Raw genomic sequence first — 22,580 nt, 5'->3', positions numbered from 1 at the left:
AGTGCTTTTTACACACTGATGCCTGGTCAGTGCTCAGTTACCAGCATACCTGCAGAGTGGGAAAAACTATAAAATTAGCACCAGCTAGTCTGCTTTTGCCCTCTCTGTCTGACTTACACATTATTCTTAGATCTCCTGGTCTACTCTGTTGATTTAATTACATTCAAAAAGCATTTTTTTGAGCCTCTGCTATAGAAATGGAACTTCTCACATATTCTTGAACAATACCCTGTCTGCTCTCTGGAGCATGAACAACAGCTTTGGGAGAGATGCATTTGGAGAGAGAAGGAAGCAAAGAACACCTTCCTAGTTAATGAGATAACTGATCAACAGGATGATGTAAGTCAAAACCAGATTTCCTTCACATCCAGGTGTTTTTATGCACTTACCATCCTCAGAGCTCTGTGGATAGCTCATATGTTATGACATTGTTCAGCACATAAGTACAAAATAAATGGAATCTGTAATATCCACTGGGGAGGTTCCATATCTCCTGGGTGGGAGCTAAGACATGTTTAAAGCAGCCGACTGTTTAAAGCAGCCAGTATATCTCAGTGGAAAGGCACCAAGTTCAGAGTGGAGGGAGATCACTGTGGTCCCGAATGTATGAGCAAATCTTTTCAAAGAGATGAAGCATGAACCAAGACCTACATGGATGCTTATTATTAACTTTGCCTTCACTGTTTTCTGCTTCTTACCATTGGTGATCTTGGCAGTTGGTCAGTTGGTTTTGCCATCTTAAAATAGAGGATACTTAAGAAGAGCTTACTAACACAAATCCTGCTTTGGGGATTTCTGCTTAAAACTTAACTTTCTCTTAATTCCAAAAATCCTAATAATAGAAAACTGTTAACTTCTCTTTGGGCAAGTGTAGCTGCCCTGCTCTCCAGACAGTTTCTCTTTGCCTCCATTTAGATTATAAATACATGGGGCCTGTGACCATGTGTTTCTTATCCTTACTTTTTAATTCCCTGTGGATAAGACTGGCCTGATTCTTACATTGTAATCTAATCACTTACTAAGAGGTCTCTGTGTTTGTTGAAGGTGATGGATTAGCCTCTCAAGTGCCCCGGCCCAAACAGCGCTGGTTGTCTTGGGCATCCTGAGACCTGCCTCCCCTCATCTCTATTTCTGTTCTAGCGAAATATGCTCCTGCTTTTTTTCCCTAATCACCCCATTTCTTCAGCACATTAAATATACTTTTAAGCAGATGTCAAGACTTCTCTTAAGGATATGGGTTTTTATTCGTGACAGCACATATGCATAAACCAGGAGATAGGCACAGTGGCAATGAGATCTGAGCAAGTTCAGAGAAAACCTTAATTGAGAGTACCCAAGTTAACTTTAAAACCCATCAAGTTGATATAGCCTTACTTTTAAATTTAGCAAATGTTTTTAGCTACTATGTTTTAACTCAGTTAATATAATGAAGCTTTCCTCAAATTAGATTGGATACACTTTTTTCAGTTCACTAAAACATTTTTATTCAACCACTGTTTTTTAATAATTAATGAACCATTTCTCTGTGGTTCTTTTGCAAATGGACTGGTTTCAATATGTGGGCCTTAATTTATATAGTTGTTCTCTTTTATTCCTCTTTGGGATCCCCCTTTCATTGTGTTTAGCAGACACTGGTTGCTTTGTAATTTTGAAAAAATAGCATGTACGTATACTTGGAAAAAATAGGTATCAGTGAAATTTTATATATTGCAAACTTTTTCATAGACTGTCATCCTGAAACCTAAGCCAGGGCAAATGTGGAAGTCTTGTCACCATCAGTGCTGAAGAGATGAATTTGTGTGACTCCCCACTTTGTGCCAGGTGTAACTCCAGGTGCTGAGAGTCTAGTAATGACCCAGACAGACAAGGACTTTGATCTTCACCAGCATACATTCTAGCCAGGATTGCGGCAGATACGCAGGCATAAAACAATCCAGCACACAGCCTGTAGAGATGGCAGTTGATTTCTTGATTCTTTTTTCCACTACCAGCGCTTTAAGGCTGCATCAACAACCTCGTTACCTGGAGTGTTGAGTTGAATTTAGTCTCATGGTACTACTATCCCCATCTACATAAGGGCCTTGTTCTAGTATAGGAGAGAAAGGATGGAGACACACCTGGTAGGGTCAGGTTTCTCATTGTTAAACTGGAACTAACTGTGCCTTACTCCCAAAATGGTACAGGTGAGGATTCATTCACTCATTCAGCAAACGTTTACTGAGCAGCGTATCACTCAGGGTTCTGTTATGTTCCAGGCTTTGTAACACCTACATGCATGCCCTTAAGTACCTGGTTAGAAAGACAGAGACATAAAATAAATTATTACTGATAAATGTTACAGGAAAAACATATATCAAGTACAAGGGTGGACCACAGAAGCAGTAACTAACTCCACCTGGGGGAAGGCCTCACCATAAAGTGTCCTCTAAACTGCGACTTAAAGGTGACTGGAATTTCAGCACACTTCTTTATTCAGGAAATGTTTCCTGAGCCAAGCACAGTTGTTGGCACTGTAGACACAGCAGTGAACTAAACAAAGCACCTGCTCTCCTGGCAGTGCCAAAACAGACAATAAACAGATAAAAATTTTTATGTTAGGTGGTGATACCTGCTAATATCAAAAAATAAAGTAGGTTAATAAAAGGAACAGAGAGTGACAAGGGTGGTCAGGGAAGGCCTTTCTATTGAGATGACAGGAACAGAATCTGAATGATTTGAGAGGATGAGACCAACAAGCAGGGGAAGCCATTTCTGATAGAAGGAGCAATATGAAGAAAATTGTAATAGCCATGAAAAGCATGGCATCTTTAGTGCAAAGTGAAGTATTGTCACGGAGCATGTGGTAAGATGGCTTGCAGGGTTTGGGAGAGTGTGGTAGATGAGGCTGGGAAAGGAAGAGAGAGGGGCCAGATGGCAAAAACCATGATGTTCCCCACTCAGGAATTTGAATGCCCACCTTGTTGACTGGGGAAAAAGGGGCTAAGATTTTGAGAAGAAAAAAAATTAAGAGGAAAAGGACATGGTTAGATTTTTGTTTCGTTTGGTTGAGTTAGGTAAGGTTTGGTTTGGTTTGGGGAAAATTACCTCTAGCAGATGTATGAAAATGAATTTGGAAGGAGAAGCAGAAGAAGCCAATGGTAAGGTTATTCTGATGCAAGTGAGAAATTATGGCCTAAATTAGAACAGTTAAGATGAGGCTGTAGAGGAAGTGGTAGAGCTCAGCTGGTTTAGGAGACCCACTATGTAAGATTTGATGCCCTCCGGAGTATGGCAAAGGTCAAGAACAATTCCTGGATTTCAGTTTGGGTGACTGAGTGGGTGATGATGCCGTTAACCAGCTCAGGGAGCCCCAGAGGAGAGGCAGGTTTAGAATTGCACATAATGAATTTGATTTGTGGCAATGGGAAATACAGACTGGAAATGTACAGAGAAGTCAGGACTGAAATACAGATTTGGCTGTTACCAGCATTTCAAGGAAATTTAAAACAGGAGCAAAAAGAAAAGTCAGCATTATCAGATACTGCAGAGAAGTTTAATAGTATGAAGATTTTTAAAAGGCCACCAGATTGGACAACTGGAAGGTCACCTATGACTTCATCAAGACTAATCCCAGTAGATGTGGGTAGGGTAAATCTCATCAGGGTGGAGTTGGAGTGTGAAGAGTAAGAGGCTGGGATTGTCCAGCCAAGATCACTGTCTCCTCTTTTCCAAAGCTCCTCCTTGGAAGCTTTGAACCTGAAGTCTAATCTTCTCTTCTTCCTCCTTCCTTGACTTTCTCCACCCAGGGCCTAGGACTGGCTTCCTGAGCTAAGGACATGATGGAGGGACAAATACTCTAAGATCCTTGGGTCTCTGGTGGGACAGGAGCCAGGGGTAGGGAGCCTGATGTTGGAATCAAGTGTTGCAAGGAGCATCCTCAGTGAGGAACAGTAGGTTAGGCCCATCCAGAGACCTGTCTCCAGAGGGGAGAAAGATGAAACAGATATCGGTCTTTGTTTTATGTGGAAACTCTGAGCCAGGAAGCTGAAGTAGGATGGTGGGTAACAAAGGACTTGAAGGGATTGGTGGGGGAAACAGAATTAATCAGAAAACTTGGCTCCAGTGAGAAAGTGGAATCTGGCAAGGTGTAGGGGTGAGGGTAGAATCTGACAGTAAACTGATGTTAACTAGAAATTCAGGCGGGGAGGCTTAGGTTTCCTAGGGCACAGGGACTGAAGATGTGCAGTGGAGTACTGTTGCCAGTACTTGTGACGGTAAAGATAGCAGTAAGGGGAGAGTTAATGAATTGAGGGGTAGCATAAAAATGCTGCCTGGCATTAAAAAAACAACAAACAAACAAAAAAAACTGGCATGAAGATATTTAACAAATATCTATGAAGCCAAGGGTGATCATTCAGAGTATGTGGAGGAAAGAGATTAGATACCACTGTTCTGAAGGGCTGAAAGTAAATGCCTGGGTTGCCTTCAGGGAGAGGATGGAGGCAGGGGCTAGGGGATCCCAGACAGCTTGAAGGTACAAAGCCCAGAAGGGAGACTTACACCTTGGAGGGAGTTGAAAGCAAGGTTCAGGGTAGGAGACCTCCTCCCTTAACCCTGGGGACCCAAGGAGTTACCAGTAGGGTCCTACCAGATTTCCCCACCACCGCACCTTTGGCGCGTTTCTCCCGCCTGCACCGCCATCTCCGCCCTCTGGGGGGCGGACGGGGCTCGAGGGCGAGGCTGGTGGCTGTTCTGATGCCTCGAGAACAATCAGTTCCTACCAGACTCCCTGCCCGGGAGCGGTCTTACCCCATGGACGGACACAAGCCCGCAAACTTCCCCCTGCCAGGCAGTGGTGGGGGCGGGCCCAGAGGGCCGGTGCCAGTGCGGGTTGACACTCAGATCTGGCTGAGAGCCCAGGAGGCCCCCGGCAGGCTGATGGTCCTACCCAGGGTCGGGCCCAGAATCTATCCAGGCCCTGAGGTGTGGGGGTTGCCCCCAGTTCCCCCGGCGTACGAATTCCAGGGCGGGATGGTACGAGCCCATCCCGTACCTTGCGGGCCCCGGGTCGGAGCTGGCGAGGCGGGGACCTGGTTCCCAGACCCCTCTGAGGGCACCTTCCCCAGGCCCTGCATCGTCATGCGGTGCATCCCGAGGCTGGCGCTGCCAGAGGATGTCTCAGCCGTGAAGAAAGAGGTGGAGCAGCTGGCCAAGGATTTGAGGCAGAAGAGGATGACCCTAGGGTACTCGCAGGCCGACGTGGGGTTCGCCTTGGGGGCTCTCTTTGGAAAGGTGCTTAGCCAGACGACCATCTGCCGCTTCGAAGCCCAGCAGCTGAGCCTTGCCAACATGTGGAAGCTGCGACCGCTCCTGAAAATGTGGCTGGAACAAGTGGACGCCGAGAACCTTCTGGGCTTATGCAAAATGAAGATGATCCTGCAGCAGGCTCGGAAGCAGAGACAAGCAAGCAGGGAGAGGCGCATCGGAAACAACCTGGAGAAACTCTTCCTGCAGTGCCCGAAGCCCACACCCCAGCAGATCTGCCACATCGCTGAGCAGCTCCGGCTGCAGAAGGACCTGGTCCGAGTTTGGTTCTATAACCGGAGCAAGATGGGTGGTTGGCCAAGCAATGATTTCTCCCCACTGGAGGAGGTGGAGGCAGCCGGGCCTCCTTTCCCAGGGGGACCGGTGTGCTTTCCCCTGACATCGGGACTCCATTTTGGTTCCCCCCACTATGCGAGACCCTACTTTACACCTTTGTACTCCCCTGCCCCTTTCACTGCAGGAGGAGCCCTCCTCTCTGAGAGACCCCGGCCACCACCCTGAGCCTCCCCAGGCTTTCCAGCTGAAGGGCCTGCCTCTCTGGGGAGGGCCAAGCTGGGGAAACCGGTCCCTGGGGCTCATTTCAGGGCTTTTAGCGTTAAGTTCTCCATTCTCTGTCTAAAGAAGTTAAGCATACAGAAGGAAGGGAGAGGGGAGTTGTTCAGGAAAATTTGGGGATGGAAGTTGAAGTTTATTGCTGCTTTGTGTTTTTCCCTTTGTTTCTCCTTAGCATTGGCTTTAAGGTATATTACAATACATAGATAGTTTTGGATATTTTGTTTCTGTTGTTTTTATTAATAGAGAATTAATTGTGTCTGTTATTCCTGTGATTATCTATAAACATAGGGGTTTTTTTTCTTATGAACACAGTATTGAGTGAAAAACTCAAGCCACAGAAGACTATTTCAGTATATCATTTCTGTCAGAACCAAGCAGAACTTTGTGTAAACACAGAGTCCAGGATAATCATTGCCTCCAGGGGAAGGTTAGAGGGTGGGATAGGAAAAGAGTACACAGAGCCTACCCAGAGTCCCTGCTGAAACACAGAAGTTTGCTTGTTCTCCCCAGTTTCTTGAAAGATGTGTTTTTTTCCTAATTCACTTTGTCATTTAGAGTACCCCAGATTTGGTGGGTAGGGGTCTCACCTTATGCAGTTTCACAAGTTTATCTCCTGTCCCTCCAGTCACTGCGTTTTAAATCCCTTTGCTCCTGCGATTGGGAAACTATAGCAGTAGCTCAGCCCAGCTCCAGCTTACTTCTCTGGTTTTCAGCTCCGTTTGGTTTATTCCCTGGAAATTTCCCTTACTTTCTTTGAGCTCAGATATGCTTTTCAGAGGATATTTGTGATAGTTGTTCCAACACTCCCTTGTGGCTTTTGCAGTGGTACATCTTAAGTCGCTTTTCCAATCTCTTCTGTGAAATTGGTCTTTTCCAGTTTTCTCCTTCTTCATTGGTCAGTTGGGTCATAATATACTAGCTAACTGGAACTCATTAATCCCTCTGTGTTTTCATATCTGCTGTCATATAATATTTATGGTTTTTAATTCTGTCATCTATATTATATCTGAGTTTATGTATCCTTTTTGCTTACTAATCTTGTGAGTTTTTCCTCTTTTTTCCTTAGTCTTACAAAGAATTTATCTGTAGGTATTTTCAGAGAACAAGCTTTTTTTATCTTTATCCTATTTCACTACTGTTTTTGTTAACTAATTAATTTTGGCTTTTATTTTTATTAATTGCTTTTGTCTAGTTTCTTCTGTTTTCTTCCAATGTATGTTTTTTCCTCTTGTCAGTGTCTGAAGATAGAGCACTGAAGACACATGTAGGTTAGTGAAAACGAGCCAGACTTTAGAGTTGCTCGGCTTTAAATTCAGTAGGTGACTAATGATTTACTCTTGGACTGTCCCACTGAAAGTCATACAGCACCAACCCCAGTCTCCCTTTTCCTAGACAACCCTTCTGAAAAGCCTTGGAAGGGAGATGTTGCTGCAGAGGGTCAGGCAGTGTTTAATGCCAGGATGAACAACTGTGATTGTGCTGCGAACATTTACCTCCTAAAAGCTGTGAAGAGTCTCTGGCTCAGGCTGCTGCTTGAATTCTGCAGCTCCTGCAGATCTGGAGAAATCGTAACTGGCTCTCAATCTCGAGGAACCAGTCTCCGCACCTGCACGGCTGCCCCTCTGCTTAGGCGAGTACTGTTGTCTGTCACTCAGCAGCCTTCACATAATTTAAAATGAGATTGTTTTATCACTGGCCCTCTTGACTGTGAAAAGAGAAAAAAACCTTTATTTAAAGGGTTTCAGATTATTCAAAGATTTAAGATTAAATGGGTAAAAAAGGTTAATTATCGGATCCCTCAAAACTGAAAGGGAACTCCTTTTAGAGTTGGGAGAAAACCAAGAGTGTGATGTCAGTGGTGAACAGTGTCCAATATACAGAGATCAAATTTATTTTTGATAATTTTAAGTATTATTTAATATTTTGTTATTATAGTAATAAGACAGTTTATTATAATACATTATATAAAATCATAAAAATAAAATTAATACTAAATAAAAACAATTATGTTAAATAAATATTACTATTTAACATAAGAAGTGGAGTAAGATATATCATTTCACTAACAACAATATCATGGGTACCCTTAGTGAGAACAATTTCAGTGGAATAGTAAAGGCAGATAGCAAAAAATAGTGCAAAATCTTTATATTTGCCAGATTTCCCCCAACCTCAATTAAAAACATTAAAAATAAATTCCAAAAAAATAAAAAAAAAAAACAGTAAACATAAATTCCAACCACTGGCTCAATAGGGTCTTTGCCATCGTTTTAAAAACATTTCTTTATCGAATGTTTTCTTTATCTTTTATTTCCTTTAGACAAGGTTAAGTATTCTTTTTTCCTTTTGAAAAAACATTTGTAGAATTTAATAATTATGAAGCTTTAACAAACTAGAAATAAAAGGAAACTTTTAAAACCTGATAAATAATACCTACAAAAACCAACAGCAAACCTTATTCTTAATCATGAAACATTAGATGTGTTCCTTTTATTTGTTTTTTTGGGTTTTTTTAACTTTATGTATTTATTTTACAATGTCATATTTTTTAAATTGAAGTATAGTTGATGTATAATATTATATGTTAAAGGTATACAATATAATGATTCACAATTTTTAAAGGTTATACTCCTTTACTCCAATATTATAAAATACTGGCTATATTCCCCATGTTGTACAGTACATCCTTGTAGCTTGTTTTATACTTGATAATTGTATGTACCTCTTAATCCTCCGCTTCCGTCTTGCCCCTCCCTCTTTCCTTTCTCCACTGGTAACCACTAGTTCCTTCTCTACCTCTGTGAGTCTGTTTCTTTCCTGTTATATTCACTAGTTTGTTGAATTTTTTTAGATTCCACATGTAAGTGATATCTTACAGTATTTGTCTTTCTCTGTTTGACTCATTTCACTTCACATAATGCCCTCCAAGTCCATCCATACTATACACCAGAAACTAACACATTTTAAATCAACTATACTTCAATTAAAAAGCAAACAAACAACCCATTTACAATATGGGCAGAAAAACTGAACAGACATTTTTCCAAAATAGGAAATGCAGTTGGCCCCAAGGAATGTGAAAAGTTTCTCAACATCACTAATATCACAGAAATGCAAATCAAAAATCACAAGATATATCCAATGCAACTCCTGTCAAAATACGACATTTTTCACAGAACTAGAACACCAAGGCACATAGTGATCAAATTGACAAAAATTAAGGATAGGGAGAAAATACTGAAATCAGTAAAAGAAAAGCAACAAATAACATGCAAGGGAACTCCCATGAGGTTGTCAGCTGATTTTTCAGCAGAAACTCCAAAAGCTGGAAGGGAGTGGCAAGATATATTTAAAGTTATGAAAGGGAAAGACTTACAGCCAAGAATACTCTTTCCAACAAGGCTCTTGTTCAGACTTGATGGAGAAATCACAAGCTTCACAGATAAACAAAAAGCTAAAAGAATTCATCACCACCAAACCAGCTTTACAACAAATGTTAAAGGAACCTCTCTAGTCATCAAACCACAAGAAAAGATAACAAAAAGAAGAGAAGACCTACAAAAGACTGCTTTGGCAGTTCATGTAAATTTTGGAATTGTCTGTTCTAGTCAAGGCAAGCATTCTTATCCTGAAGATGCTGAGCCCTTTAACACATAAGCAGAACAGTGTGTTTGTACATATGTACATTTTCTTTGAAGACGATGATGATAACCTTCATTACGTTTTCAAAGGGGACCATGACTCTCTGGATCTACGATTTTAGAATTTGAGAAACAGCTTCCCATTGGCCATCTTATTTTCAAGAGTTTTCCCTTGATACAGTGCCTGTCTAACAGGCAGTTCGTGGTTCTCTTTGAGTCTGTGTTTTCTAGATATGTCTAGCTCTGGATAGTATAAAGGCCCTGAATCCCTCCTTCTATCAGTCTTTCAAATTCGAACTAAGTACTGTATTAATTATTGCCTTTCTTGTACTTATGCTTTTATCAGTCCTTGGCACTTTAATTAATTCCTATCATAAAGAACAATTTCTTTTCCTAGAAGTTTTCCCATCTCTTGTCTAAGAAAACTTGAGATATTAAACTGTCCTTATTCCAAAACATTATCTTGCTCTTAAAATAGCATCTATTTTCTGTAATTTCATATGTTTAATATATATATACTATATATCATTGTTTATTATACTAAAACTATGCCATAAGGATTTCTTTTTCAGAATAACCACTTTTGTTTATGACTTTCGTCTATAAACAGTCCTGCTTACTAAACAGTACTGGTTTCCTTGGCAGAATCTATTTTTGATTAATTCTTTTTAGAGTACAAAATTATATTATCTATGTGGAATAATGTTTTTACAATGTAAACTACAATGCCGTTCCAATAAAATCCTAGTGGAATATGGGAGTGTTCCTTGACAAAGGGATTCTAAACTGAAAGAATAAAGCTTTGGGAAATAAGGAAAATTTCAAGATAAAGAGATAGGGAGGCCTTGTCCTACCAGGTGTTATGAAACTACAATAATTTGAAGACAGCATTGTGGTCATAATGAACAAAATAACAGAAACAAGTATTTGGCTCATGAGCATGTGAATTGGTGCAACCTTCACGAAAGGCTACTGTGTGATTCACATGGGAAGTTTTTAAAATGCGTTTTCCATTTGGCTCATCATTTCATCTTTTAAGAATGTTTATAAGGAAATAATTGTATGTGTTTGCAAAAATTTAGTGGTAAGGATGGTCATCACAGCATTTTTTAAAAAATTTTAACAATTAGAAGTTAGAAACAATGTTCAACAAAACACTAAGTAAATAAAAAGAAACACCATATATGATAAAAATTGACAAACATAGTTTGAGATAGATTGTTAAATGAGGCAAAACAGTTTATTAAACTCCATGATGTCATTTTTTTATTTTTTAAAGAAAAGGGTATATATCATATCGTAAAATATATATACGTATATGTAGGTGTTGGTAATTTTCTTAAAAATCTACTGTATGTATTATACAATTTAAAAATTCAAGAAATATTTCTAAATGAAGTCTCTAGGCAGTGTAGGATTTCTAAAAATAGTCATTCTTCTGGTCTTTTTTGTCTCTAAATGGTAATTTCTCATTATAAAGTAATATTTTAGACTAATAAATCTGGCCTTTTCCTTTTTAGTCAAGTTTGTAATTTCTTACAAAAAGAAAGCCAGTTATCAAACGAAGGAATATTGGGACATGTCAGTTAGGAAGACATTGCTGAAAAAATAGGGGTTTTAAAAATCAGATGCCCATTAATGTTAAAGAGCTGCAGTGTAGCTCAGTGAGTGAAGACACCTGCCATATGTCTGTTTTCCGGCACAGCATGGTAATTTACAATTACAATTAGTGTGTTTATATACCTCAGAGTAGTTAACCTATATTTAGAATATAATATAAGCCCAAATCATTTTCATGTTTCTGAATGTTTACTTTTCAATTTTAAAAAGCATTCGGAAATATCAAAATCCTGGTTTTTTCACAGTAGTATTCTCCCTACTTGTCATATTTGAAGCACCTAGATGAATACAAATGAGATCCGTGGATTTTCAGACTTGAGGGCAGGGTCATTCCTGTGATTACAGCCCTAGCTGATTGAAAGATGAACTGTCATGAAGGGAATCTATTCCAATACCCAGCAGAATCCTTAAAACGAGGTGTTAGCGTGTCTGTGGAGACACCAATGAGGAGAACCATTGCAAGAAGCTTTAGAAGACTGTGGTTTCCCTGACGGGCCACCTCCAGAAAACAACCCTGCAGGCAGGTCAGTTGGGCTGCTGCTCTGCCACCTCACTGTTTAGCTGTGAGCCCTGCTCTGACTTCTGCAGCCACAAAATTAGCTCTGTTGGCATTGAACTTGAGCTTCTTAGGCTTCCTTCCTCCAGTATCCAACAAAATCACAAAATACAAACCAGCTTCACTTCTGCTATTGACTCTTCTGCTGACGGCCTGCCAAAGACTATGGTTGGAAAAGGAAAAAGTGAAGCCTTCCTGGAATTCACTACATTTTAAAATCAATGTTCCCTTCTAAAATTGTACAACTTGTTATACATCATTTCTTCTTTTCAAAAGGAGTAACTATATCGTTTGATAGTTAGTCCTCTTCTTCCTTCCAGGTTGTATGGTGTAGACCTTCTTTTAGAAGTCTGTGCAGTGGCCAGGGCAGTGTATAAGATGCGTTAAGTGGAATAGTTGTCTTAGAGTGGATGGTGATGCTCCTGGAACAGCTGTGAAACTTTGGGTATTATTGATTGAGTAGTGGGCAAATCTCAGCATAGACCTTTTTTGTGGAAAGAGAATTAGTTTCAGTATGCCATGTGTTAGTTAGCTAGTGCTCCATAGCAAAGTACTACAGCTTGGGGGGCTTAAAGAACAGAAATTTATTTTCTCACAGTTCTGAAATCAAGGTGTCACAGGGTTGCTTCCTTCTGAGAGCTATGGGGGGAGGATCTCTGTTCCAGGTTCATAGATGGTATCCTTTACCCTTTGCTTCACAATCTTCCCTGTGAACATATCTGTGTCCAAATTTCCTCTTCTTAGAAGGATGCTAGTCGTTGGATTAGGGCTACCCTAATGACATCATTTTAATATAATTATCTGTATAAAGATCCTTTCTCCAAATAATGTCACATTTTGAGGTACTAGGGTTTAGGACTTCAGCATATGAACTTTTGTGGGAAACAAGCTAAAATGCCAGCCTAATTAAAATTTAAGCTAGATTCAATGATTTGTTAATGTAGTCATTGAATAAATATTGAGTACCTTATATAGCAGGTGGTGTCCTATGTGCTAAGATACAGTGGTAACCAAAACAGGTTCATCCTGACCCTCAGGGAGCTTAAAGTATGCTGAGGCACCCACATCAAACAAACAAACACATCTTTCAGCCTCAGTTTCTCATCAGTAGTATATGTCTAGCAATCCACAGGGTGAGAGTTGATAAACAGATAAAATCAGATCATATAATAAGAAACCCCTAGGACTTCCCTTTTATACAGTAGGCACCCAATCATTTTTCTCTTCATTATATCTTCACTGTACCTTATCTGTGCTTTATGTATAGCTTGTAAATTCCTCTTTTGCATGATAGGAACTTTCACATAGTAGGTGCTCAGTGATCAATAGCCAAAACTGAATGAATGAAAGAAAAGAAAAAGTAGAGACAGTAGTTTCAGTTGCTAGAAGACTTACTATCTGATACTGGGAAATGACTTTTGAAATTGTAGTAACTGGAAAACATTTATAAAGTCAGTTCCCTTAGCTGTCAAATGACAACTAAGTAAGGGGAACGGATGATAAGATTTTGGAAGGATTTAGATAGACTTTTTGAAAACCCATATAACGTCTTATAATTGAAAGGAATGATCTCTGAAGTTGTTTCTAGCTATAATAATTGTAAGAGTCTCCATGAATAAGAACGAAACAATGCACTGCAGGTTGAATGTACAGGCTACAAGGATACAGGGAATAGGAATGGACAGAGTTTGGTGACAGTGTTCCTCCTACTGTGATCACCACTTAAACCTTTCCTTCCTGGTCTCCTGCTGTGGTCACAGTTGCCTCCCAAATGCAAGCACAGTCCTGCCTTTACTCATGCTGTTTCTTCATTGAACATCCACGTGCTCTGGCTTTGCTGTCCAAAGCCTGCTGTGTTAGTTTGCCAGGGCTGCCACAACAAAGTACCACAGATTGGTGGCCCAAACAACAGAAATTTACTGTCTCACAGCTCCAGAGACTTGAAGTCCAAGATTAAGACGTGGGTAGGATTGGTTCTTTCTGGGGCTGTGAGGGAAGGATATGTTCAAGGCCTCTAAGGTCTCTCTCCTTGGTTTGCAGATGCTGCCTTCTGTTTAATGTCTCTTTACACTGTGTTCCCTCTATACATGTCTCTGTGTTCAGATTTCCCCCTTTAATAAGGGCACCAATCATATTGGATTAGGGCCCACCCTGTTGACCTCATTTTGCCTTGATTACCTCTGTAAAGACCCTATCTCCAAATAAGGTCACATTCTGAGGTTTGGGGGGTTAGGATTTCAACATATAAATTAAGGAGAGGAACTCATTTCAGCCCGAAACACCTGCCACTCCTGATACAGAGAAAATATAGGTGTGTGTTTTGGAAGAAGGTGTAGGAACCCAGAGAGACTTGTTTATTTTTTCCTGCAAAGGAGTTAAATAAGAGCTGGTGTGGTGGAAAGGAAAGAGCATTAGCCATAGAGTCAGACAGCCCCAGATCTGCATTCTGTCTCGAGGCCATTCACACAGGTAACATCACCACTCCAGGGTTCCCCCTCAGGAAAATTTCAAGAAAAATAACATTTTTCCCTCCCAATGAATGACCTTACGGGCTGAAGAATTACAGTAGCTACTGATTTCTATCTATTTTAGGAGCAGAACAATTGGACTCTCATCAGCGAGATTGAGAGGCATTATCTTAGGAAGGAAATTTTGGATACTTTGATAAAAATACGATTCTTCCTTTCCCCAGGAAAATCGGTATGTGAGCCTGTTGAGAAAGCCTTGTCACTTTCCGCTAAGCATTGCCAGCCACTAATTTCGTCAAGCTAATGTAACAGGACAGTCAAGTGGCTTGCCTTTAATTTGCTGTGATCATGTTGTATTTATGAAAAGCAGAGGTGCAACAGCCAATAGCAAGTGTTTAGACACTGATTGTTTTCATAGATAGTTTTAAGAACATTGCTAAATTTAAGTAGACAGTAAGTTTTCTCAGTATGTGAAATGTAAATCATTCTTTCTGTATAATAAGTCATTAAGTACATGAAAATATTACAAATGATTACCTCGTTTCAAACATATTTTCACAGCACCAGTCTGCTTGCAAAATTGAGATTTAAACTAAAGAGGCGGGAAAAGACTTACCATACGGGGATTTATTGTGTTGTTCTTTCCTCTCCTGAAAAGGCAGTCACACCAGCACCATAGGCAGAAAAGAATGTTCTGCTGCTTCTGTGTCACATCATTAAAGTAGTTAATCTAAAGCCATAAATTTTTATCTTCTGGGCCAAGAACTTTAAGGAAAATACTAACAAGAATGTTATACTTTTAAATGAGAAGTGAAAGAATCTTAATCCTTTTTATTTGTGTTTCCAAAAATGGCACCCTCCATAAAAAAAAAATTGTATTTTTAAAATTTTTAAACAGAATTTTGCACTAGTCAGTAAACTAATTATTTGGTGAAAGTTCTCTGTGCACATATATACAGCATGTGAACATTTAGGAAACAAAAGGTGCCTGAATTTGTGAGATTTAAATATTTTCTCACAGTTGATCCAGTGATAATGCAGTTGAAATAAAACCACATATAAATGAAATACCACTTTCTACAAAAAAGCAAGTATAGATTTTCTATCATTGTTTTAAAGAGGACAATACTGATTCCATTTATTCAATGGAACATCTTATAAATTGTTAGCATGTTCACCTCCATATGCCTTCTAAGACTCACCCGTGAAACTCTGCCTGTCCTAATCTGCATGTACATTTAATTACAGTATCTGACTACATGTATTTTTAGTGCTCAATATTTGTGCAAATATTATTAAGTTTTGAAAGTATAAATAAAGTAATGATTTGGTTTCTAACCTGTTCTTTTAAAAAACATGTGCACACATATACTGATAGTCATATTGTAAATTTATTATGCAGAGTATGAGCTGTGTAGATCAAAGGTAATACATTAGACCATGGCATGCAAAAGGATAATGCCCAGCAGAACAGCTTTGGGCCGTCTCCCGGACATCCTTGCTGTGGCCCCAAACTAACTCCTGCTTTTCCTCCAGGTTCCACAGTCTCATAAGCAGTAGTAGTGTACCCTTGTACTTCCTCACAGATGGAGTATTTACTAAGCACTTGTTCAGGGCTGGACACTGAAGATTCAGAATTAGACCAGGTTCACTTGGGTTAGATAGAGGAAAGAAGTGAGAAAACCAAGGATCACCTCACCAGTGGGCAGTGTTAGAGGGAAGGACAGAAGAGCAACACAGAGGAAGGAGCATCTAAGTCAGTGAGGGCTGTCTGTCCCATTTAGAGCGGGGACAACTTGAGCTGAGGAAGACTTGAAGGATGACTAGGGGTTGTTAAGTGGAGGGTGTGAGAAGGGAGAGAGGGAAGACCAAAAGTCAGGAATGGGAGGAAAAGAGAAAGGGCTTGGTTTAGACTGGAATCCAGGCTGTGATTAGTTACTGCAATTGAGAGTTAAATACAGTGGCTAAAATCCTGACAGCCGTAGCAAAAAGCTACGTAGTTCCCAGTGCATAAGCCTAATTAAACGAATCTTTCAGAATGCATTAGGAAAAGTATTTCCTCAACATTAAATTTAAAGATTAATATCTCAATCTTAAGGAGACATTGAATAACACAATAGATAATGTCTTGAACTGAAGTACTTCGGTTGCTGTTGCTGTCGTTTAAGACACAAAATCATTTCTTCACATGACTGGTTCTTATATTGGCTTTTGACAAATAGCCTGAGTCTTAATACTAAGATCCAAGGTTCTGAAGGCCTTTGTTCCAGGAAATAAAATAGTTTTGTACAGGCGTAAAGCTTCCAGATGGTTTTGCTTTTGCACTACTGATCAGCAAATCTGGAGAAATTAATGGTTAGTAGATCCACTGGTCTATTCTTCTCAAGAGTCAATTGTCTCCAGTAGGCTTTTGATAAAAAGCTATTAATCAGTTCCTTTTAGTTTATTACAGTATCATAAGAAACACTGAGAAGAGTTTGATAATTGAAAAACCCATCAGGCACCAAAGACAATGTCTTAAGTAGTAGCTTAGTTGCCTTTGTTTGCAAAAAAAATAATAATAATAATAATAATCTGATTGGAAACCTTATTGACTGTCGTGGAACACAGTCATTCTGTCTCTGTCCACAGCTCACATCCAAAGAGGGTGCCCAGCATGGTACTAGAGACAGAACTGATATCAGTAAATGTGCATACCAGACAGTTGATTTCAGATAAATAATCAATTTCATCTGTGTTTTATTTGCATATGAAATAAAAATGATTGATATGCTCCTGTACAGAATCATTCTAACAACCAAAAAACAAACAGAAACTCTCATAAGAATTATTGAAAAGTACTTAGCAAGGCATAAAGAAAGATGCAGTGCTTAATAATACCTTTTTAAATAAAATTCAAAACCTATAGATCTTCAGTTACAAAGTCCAGTGTTGCTTCCATTGTGAATATTGAAATGCTTTAACACTTAAAGTAGTTTTTAAGAAACTTTCTAAAATGACTCCATAGTATCAGTGTAGAATTTGAAGAAGATTAAAATTTTTTTCCTAAATCTTGCAAACCCACCAGTGTCAGAAGCCATCAATAAACACATTGAGTCTTGACACCCATGCTTTGTCTTTAAATACTGAGTGACCCTTTTTAGTGTAAGTTATTTCAGCAAAGTTTGTTTTGAAGATAGGCCAAAAATCTATTAGGATCCAGCATTGACAGATATGTGTCTTATGAATTGAGGTCACTTCTATAAATCTGAAAATCCCCAAAGTCTCTATAATGAAATAGTTGTTAGGTAAATAATTTGAGTCCGGCTCGTGTTTGGGGCATTCCATTGGGGAACTGCCCTTCCAGACCCTTCCTATCAGCGGAGAACAGCTAGAAGGCAGAGAGCCTGAAAACTTTAGGTTTCTCGAAGTTAACTATGTTGGAATTTAAAAAGGATATTTAGAAAGTAGGAGATAAGTAATTATTTTGAGAACACTGAGATATTTTTATTGGAGTTCTTTATAACTCAACTTGAAGTGGAATATAGCTCACACGAAGCATGATGCCAGATGACAGTTATTTTCCAGTCAGTTCCTAAAGCGGTTGATATGTTATAGTTCAAGCAACATGAAAATTCATTCTGGAAAAGCATTTATTGTCCAAGGTCTTCTGCTTTCTTAGCAAGAGAAATAGATATACCCAGTTCTCAGTTGTTGATGAGTGAATTGTATATTTGCAACTGCATTATTTGACATTATCTGCAACAGAACCATGATCTGAGGCTAGCTTTCCCTTATTCCCCAGTACGTTCCTGTGCCACTTCCTCCCAATACCAAACTCTTGTGTTGTCAATAAATGCAAGCTACTTTTAACTGTGCCTAGAAAAACATCAGAGTAAATCACTTCTCCTCCCCCACCACCCTCCTTCCTTCATTATTTTAAAGTATTAGGAAACTTGGTATGAGTTACTTTGGCTTACCCTTTTTAGTTATCTATAGGACTTGCATGGCTAATCCAGACACTTCTTGCCCTTAAACACGTATTAACATTTAAAAAATGCCACTAGTAAAATTTACTATGTAGTTATTTTACAGATTCAGATGTGTACACATGCATTCAAATATGCACACATTAATATCAGCCTCACATTTTATAGGAGTTGAAAAAAGTATAGAATATAATGTAGCTTTTTCAATTTCTGTTTTAGTACAGACGCTCATCATTATAAATTATATAACTCCAATTCACCTGCTTACCAAAAAAAAAAAAAAAAAAAGTCAGGTATTGATTCATGTAAATAGAAAGGCCCAGGGGTAGATCTGCTTCTGGTACTACTAGATACTAGAGCTCAAACTCTGTGACCAAGACTCTCCCTCCATCTCCTTCTCTACTTTTCCTTGCCTCTTGCCCTCATTCTTTCTTGCTCGCAGACAGGGGTTTCCTTCACATAGAAAGGGAGGGTAGCTCCAATTAGTCGCAACATTTTCTATTCAGCATTAGCCCAGATAAAAAGCTCTAGCATTCAAGTAAGAATCTTAGTGAAAACTCTTATTGGCCCTGCTGGGTACTGTGATGATCCCTGAGCTAATCACTGAAGCCAAGGAGACCGAATAGTAGGACTGGCTGTGAATGACCAGCTTGGGCCAGCCATGTCTAGTGAGGGGATGGGACGGGGGGAGGACATTGTAATTGCAGCCCAGCAAAGGACTGGGTGACTTGAAGACTGTGTGCTTCCCCAAAGAAGAGCTTTGGATATGTCCACTAGAGTTATCCTTGTATCAGTTTCTCTGGTCTCTTGGAATATTTAATATATGTGTCACAATCAGATGCGTATGTTATCTGATGCAGAGAGAAGAGAAAACATGGGATAACTCAATACCAGAGATCTTATATTTTGAACACTTGAACTGATCCATCAGCAGACTGTTATTCATGCTTGTGACTTTGAAATCGTTCACACAATGCCCTGAGTCATTTTACTGTGTTTACGGATTCCGTGTGCCACTGCGCGGAGGGCCTAGCTGCAGTAGCATTCATTCCCGCCAGTGCTGTCGGGTCCTGGGCTGGCACCTCTCATTTCCTCACCTGGATCCTAAGATAGCTTAATAGCATCTGTACCATAGACCAGTTTTAACACTTGAACATACACAGGCTTAGTCCACTAGTTCTTCCTATTAATCCTACTTTATCCATTATGCTTCAAATTACTCTTCTCAGGGGAGAGCTGCTAATATTTGGGGCTTATTTTCCCCAATATTTAATTTCTCTCTTGGTCATGCTTTCATTTGGTATCTCTCTTCTAACCCATAGTAATAGATTGTAATCATCTGTTTTATAGAAATTCTTTCAGATTACCAGAGTTCTATACTTGGGGAAAAATTGTCCCTCAACTCTCACAGATAAATATATTATGTTTGATTTTTTTAATTGCAGTAAAAAGATTTTTTTAATGTGGGATCTGTTATGTTATCCACAAATTATTTTTATGTCTAATTGAAATAAGATAGGTTCTTGCAATCTGTTTGCTGTTGTCCTTTTCCCCAATTCTGGTTTTCTGTTTCTTATTCCCCTAATTATTTTATTGTATGTGATCTTCTTGTTATCTGCCTTAAATCCTTTATGGGAAGAAGTGGGGATATCAACAAGTCAAGCAAACTGAAATCCCCAATGCATCATTTGCTCTTCCTCCTCTTTTATCCTTAGAGAAGACAGAAAATGTATGATCAGTGTCCTCTCAATGCTTTAAATACAGTAAGGATATTTAATATAACCTAGTGACTCTATTTCAAAGTTAGATTGCTCTCACACACAGAGAAGAAACATATTAAATATATTGATAGACAAATCAATTTATTATAAAATACTGTGTTTCGTTGTGATTACAAGACAGTTTCAACTACTTGAAGTCTGAATAATATATCTTGCATTCAATGTGATAGGAAAGTGTGTCATAGCTTAATTGGCAGTGTTTTTTCCAAGTGGTATGTGGAGTGTTGGTGAATCTTAAAATCAAAGGCATTTGGGGTTTGATGGTACATAACACTCATTATCCATCTTCATTTTCCCAAAGAGTTTCATCTAAGTCAAAATTTTGTGGGTCCCATCTTTTAAGTATATCAGGCTACGTGTAAAGACTGCCCTTTTGTAAAACTAAGTTTCTTTTTGTAACATTAATACAGACTCCCTAATGCGTCAATTGTATAAAATCAAAATTTTCTTATTGTATTTGTTACCTCACAGCACGCTTAGGTGAACGATACTTTTTTCAGCCATCATTTTCACAGTTTTTTTTTTACATGCACAAAGAAAAACCACTGGTGTCACTTAGATATTAGTCATTTATTTTTAAGATATAGAAGTAATTTTATATGTTTCATTCAAAGCAAAAACAACATGACGTGAGAACCTACAATGTTATATGTGAAACTATTTACATTAATCTCGATAACTCAGTTATGACTCTTTTGCTTTAAATCTCTTTGGTATGTTTCTGTTCTGATTGACTGCCTGGTTTAAAGATTAATGTTACAGGGTAATTTACTGCAGCTTCACAGATGGTATTTGAATCTTTGTAAATGGGCTTTGGAATCTACGTACAATTCCATATAATGTTAGGCTACCATCAATGTAAATGTTGAACTTAAAACGGTTCTAAAAGATCATGATAGAAATTTCATTATCCCTTTCTGAAAACCGTAAATTTTGAGGGGATTTCATGGGCTAAGTATTTTTACTTCACTAGCATGGTTAAGGTATAACTAGCTCCTTATATTTGAAATCACCAGTCCCTATATGTTGAAAATAAACATAAAAAATAAATTACCTCGTTTTAAACTATACTGAAGTTCTAGTCACAGGAGAAGTTACTGTTCTTATTTTTACAGCTTCCTACATGAAATGCTTTATAGAATCCACAAACACACATTGCTTTTAGTGTCTTTCCTTTGATGTCTATAAAAGACCCATTCAAAACGGGAGGTAAGTGCTTCTAATGTGCAGAGCAGAATTTGGCTGAAGTTATTTGAAGCTATTAGAGATAACCTTTCTCTCCATGTCTTTTGAGGGAAAAACTGGTACCAACAATACCAGTTAAGCTGTAATTAGTGTAACTAACAACTAATAAGAAAGAGCAGACTAGAGGTCATTCTTAAGAATTTAAAGGTATTAACAGGTTAAGGTTGTAGGGCATCCTATCCCCCAGCTTAATCTGTTGCCCTCGCTGGTGAGATTTGTCGAAGTCATCAGTGCCCTCTAACCCCGAGGTGTTGCTCTCTCATAATTTATTGGTCACATGCCAAGTTCCTCTTTCCTGTCTAGTGAGATGACTCTGGGAATGGCAAATTCATTTTAAAGTTCTTGTTACAAATGCCTGCAGATTTCCAGCTTTTTAATGTAGATAAAGGATTATAGCTTAATTTGTTTTAATGTTCTTGTCCTACCAGCCTTAGACTACACTGAAATTGTCATTTTGCTATATTACAGAATATAATTTGTTGAGATGATTTAACATGTATTATAAGAGGAACGCTAAAAAAATCTAACTATTAAATCAGATGTTGTGTAACTGATTCTAATACATACTGAATATTCCACTTCTTATGAGCTACTTCTTCAACTTTAATTACCCACCAGTGGCTTTTGTTTATGTTTACGGTCAACTCTAATGCACTTAAAGGGTAAGAACTTAACAGAGGAATAACCCTTTGTTTCATGAGGTGTGGTTAACCCCCCTCTTCTAGTATCTGGCTTTGGATTCTTCCTCGTCTTATTACACGATACCAACACATAAACAAGAGGAATGCCATCGAACTTTAATCATTCTTTTCCTTTTCCCATCAAGATTGTTTCTGTAGTTTCTTTCTACCTAGATAGGTTTTTTTTCCCTCCCTTTTAAAGCAATAAGCAGCAAGACAGCACTATTAAAAAAGAGTCAAAAGGAAACTTTCCCTTTCAACTTTTTATGTTACCAACTTGGTCTCAGACTATCGTTACTATCATGTGTATCACAGATTTTTTAAACTGTGGATTATTTATTACCCATGAAGTAAGCTAGGGCAGGCCCCAGTAACTAAACAAAGTTTTAAAGTAGGAATCATCAAGCCACATGAACCTAAGGAAAAGAAAAGAAAAGAAAATTTTAAATTCAGGTTTTCCTAGGTCACTGGACACATGGACATCTAAATACTTAGAGTACAGACTTAAAAATCACAGTTCTCATTTAAGTTCTACAAGAAGTAATTAGAATATATTCTTCCTTTGAGTTCTCCATCTCAGTGTTTTATATGCATATTACTGGTGGTTTGTAGATGAACCACTTTTTATTTTAGTACTTATTTGTTTATTCTAATATGTATTAGCCAAAAATATGAGTAACAAATGAAGCCTCTTTAATGGATATTATTGCTTTGGACTAGGCGAAGAGAAAAAGATAAATTGATGTAAAGAAAATAATAGGA

The 22,580-nt window shown here is 38.6% G+C and overlaps 2 protein-coding genes across 6 annotated transcripts in view; both read left to right on the top strand.

The window, feature by feature from the left end:
• FAM172A (family with sequence similarity 172 member A) overlaps positions 1-22,580 on the top strand; it is a 362,785-nt gene that overhangs the window by 255,091 nt on the left and 85,114 nt on the right. The window lies entirely within an intron of this gene.
• On the top strand, positions 75-6,735 carry POU5F2 (POU domain class 5, transcription factor 2). The gene has a single exon (XM_032476167.1). The coding sequence runs from the start codon at positions 4,450-4,452 to the stop codon at positions 5,803-5,805; it is 1,356 nt and encodes a 451-aa protein (XP_032332058.1). The 5' UTR covers positions 75-4,449; the 3' UTR covers positions 5,806-6,735.

Source organism: Camelus ferus, chromosome 3, assembly GCF_009834535.1.
Source record: "Camelus ferus isolate YT-003-E chromosome 3, BCGSAC_Cfer_1.0, whole genome shotgun sequence".
NCBI classification, from domain to species: domain Eukaryota; kingdom Metazoa; phylum Chordata; class Mammalia; order Artiodactyla; family Camelidae; genus Camelus; species Camelus ferus.
Note: the sequence above shows the minus strand (reverse complement) of the source record. Positions and strands in the feature narration are given on the sequence as shown.

Excerpts from the sequence above, each read along its gene's own strand:
- POU5F2 (XM_032476167.1), top strand. The coding sequence starts at position 4,450 with ATGCCTGGGTTGCCTTCAGGGAGAGGATGGAGGCAGGGGCTAGGGGAT.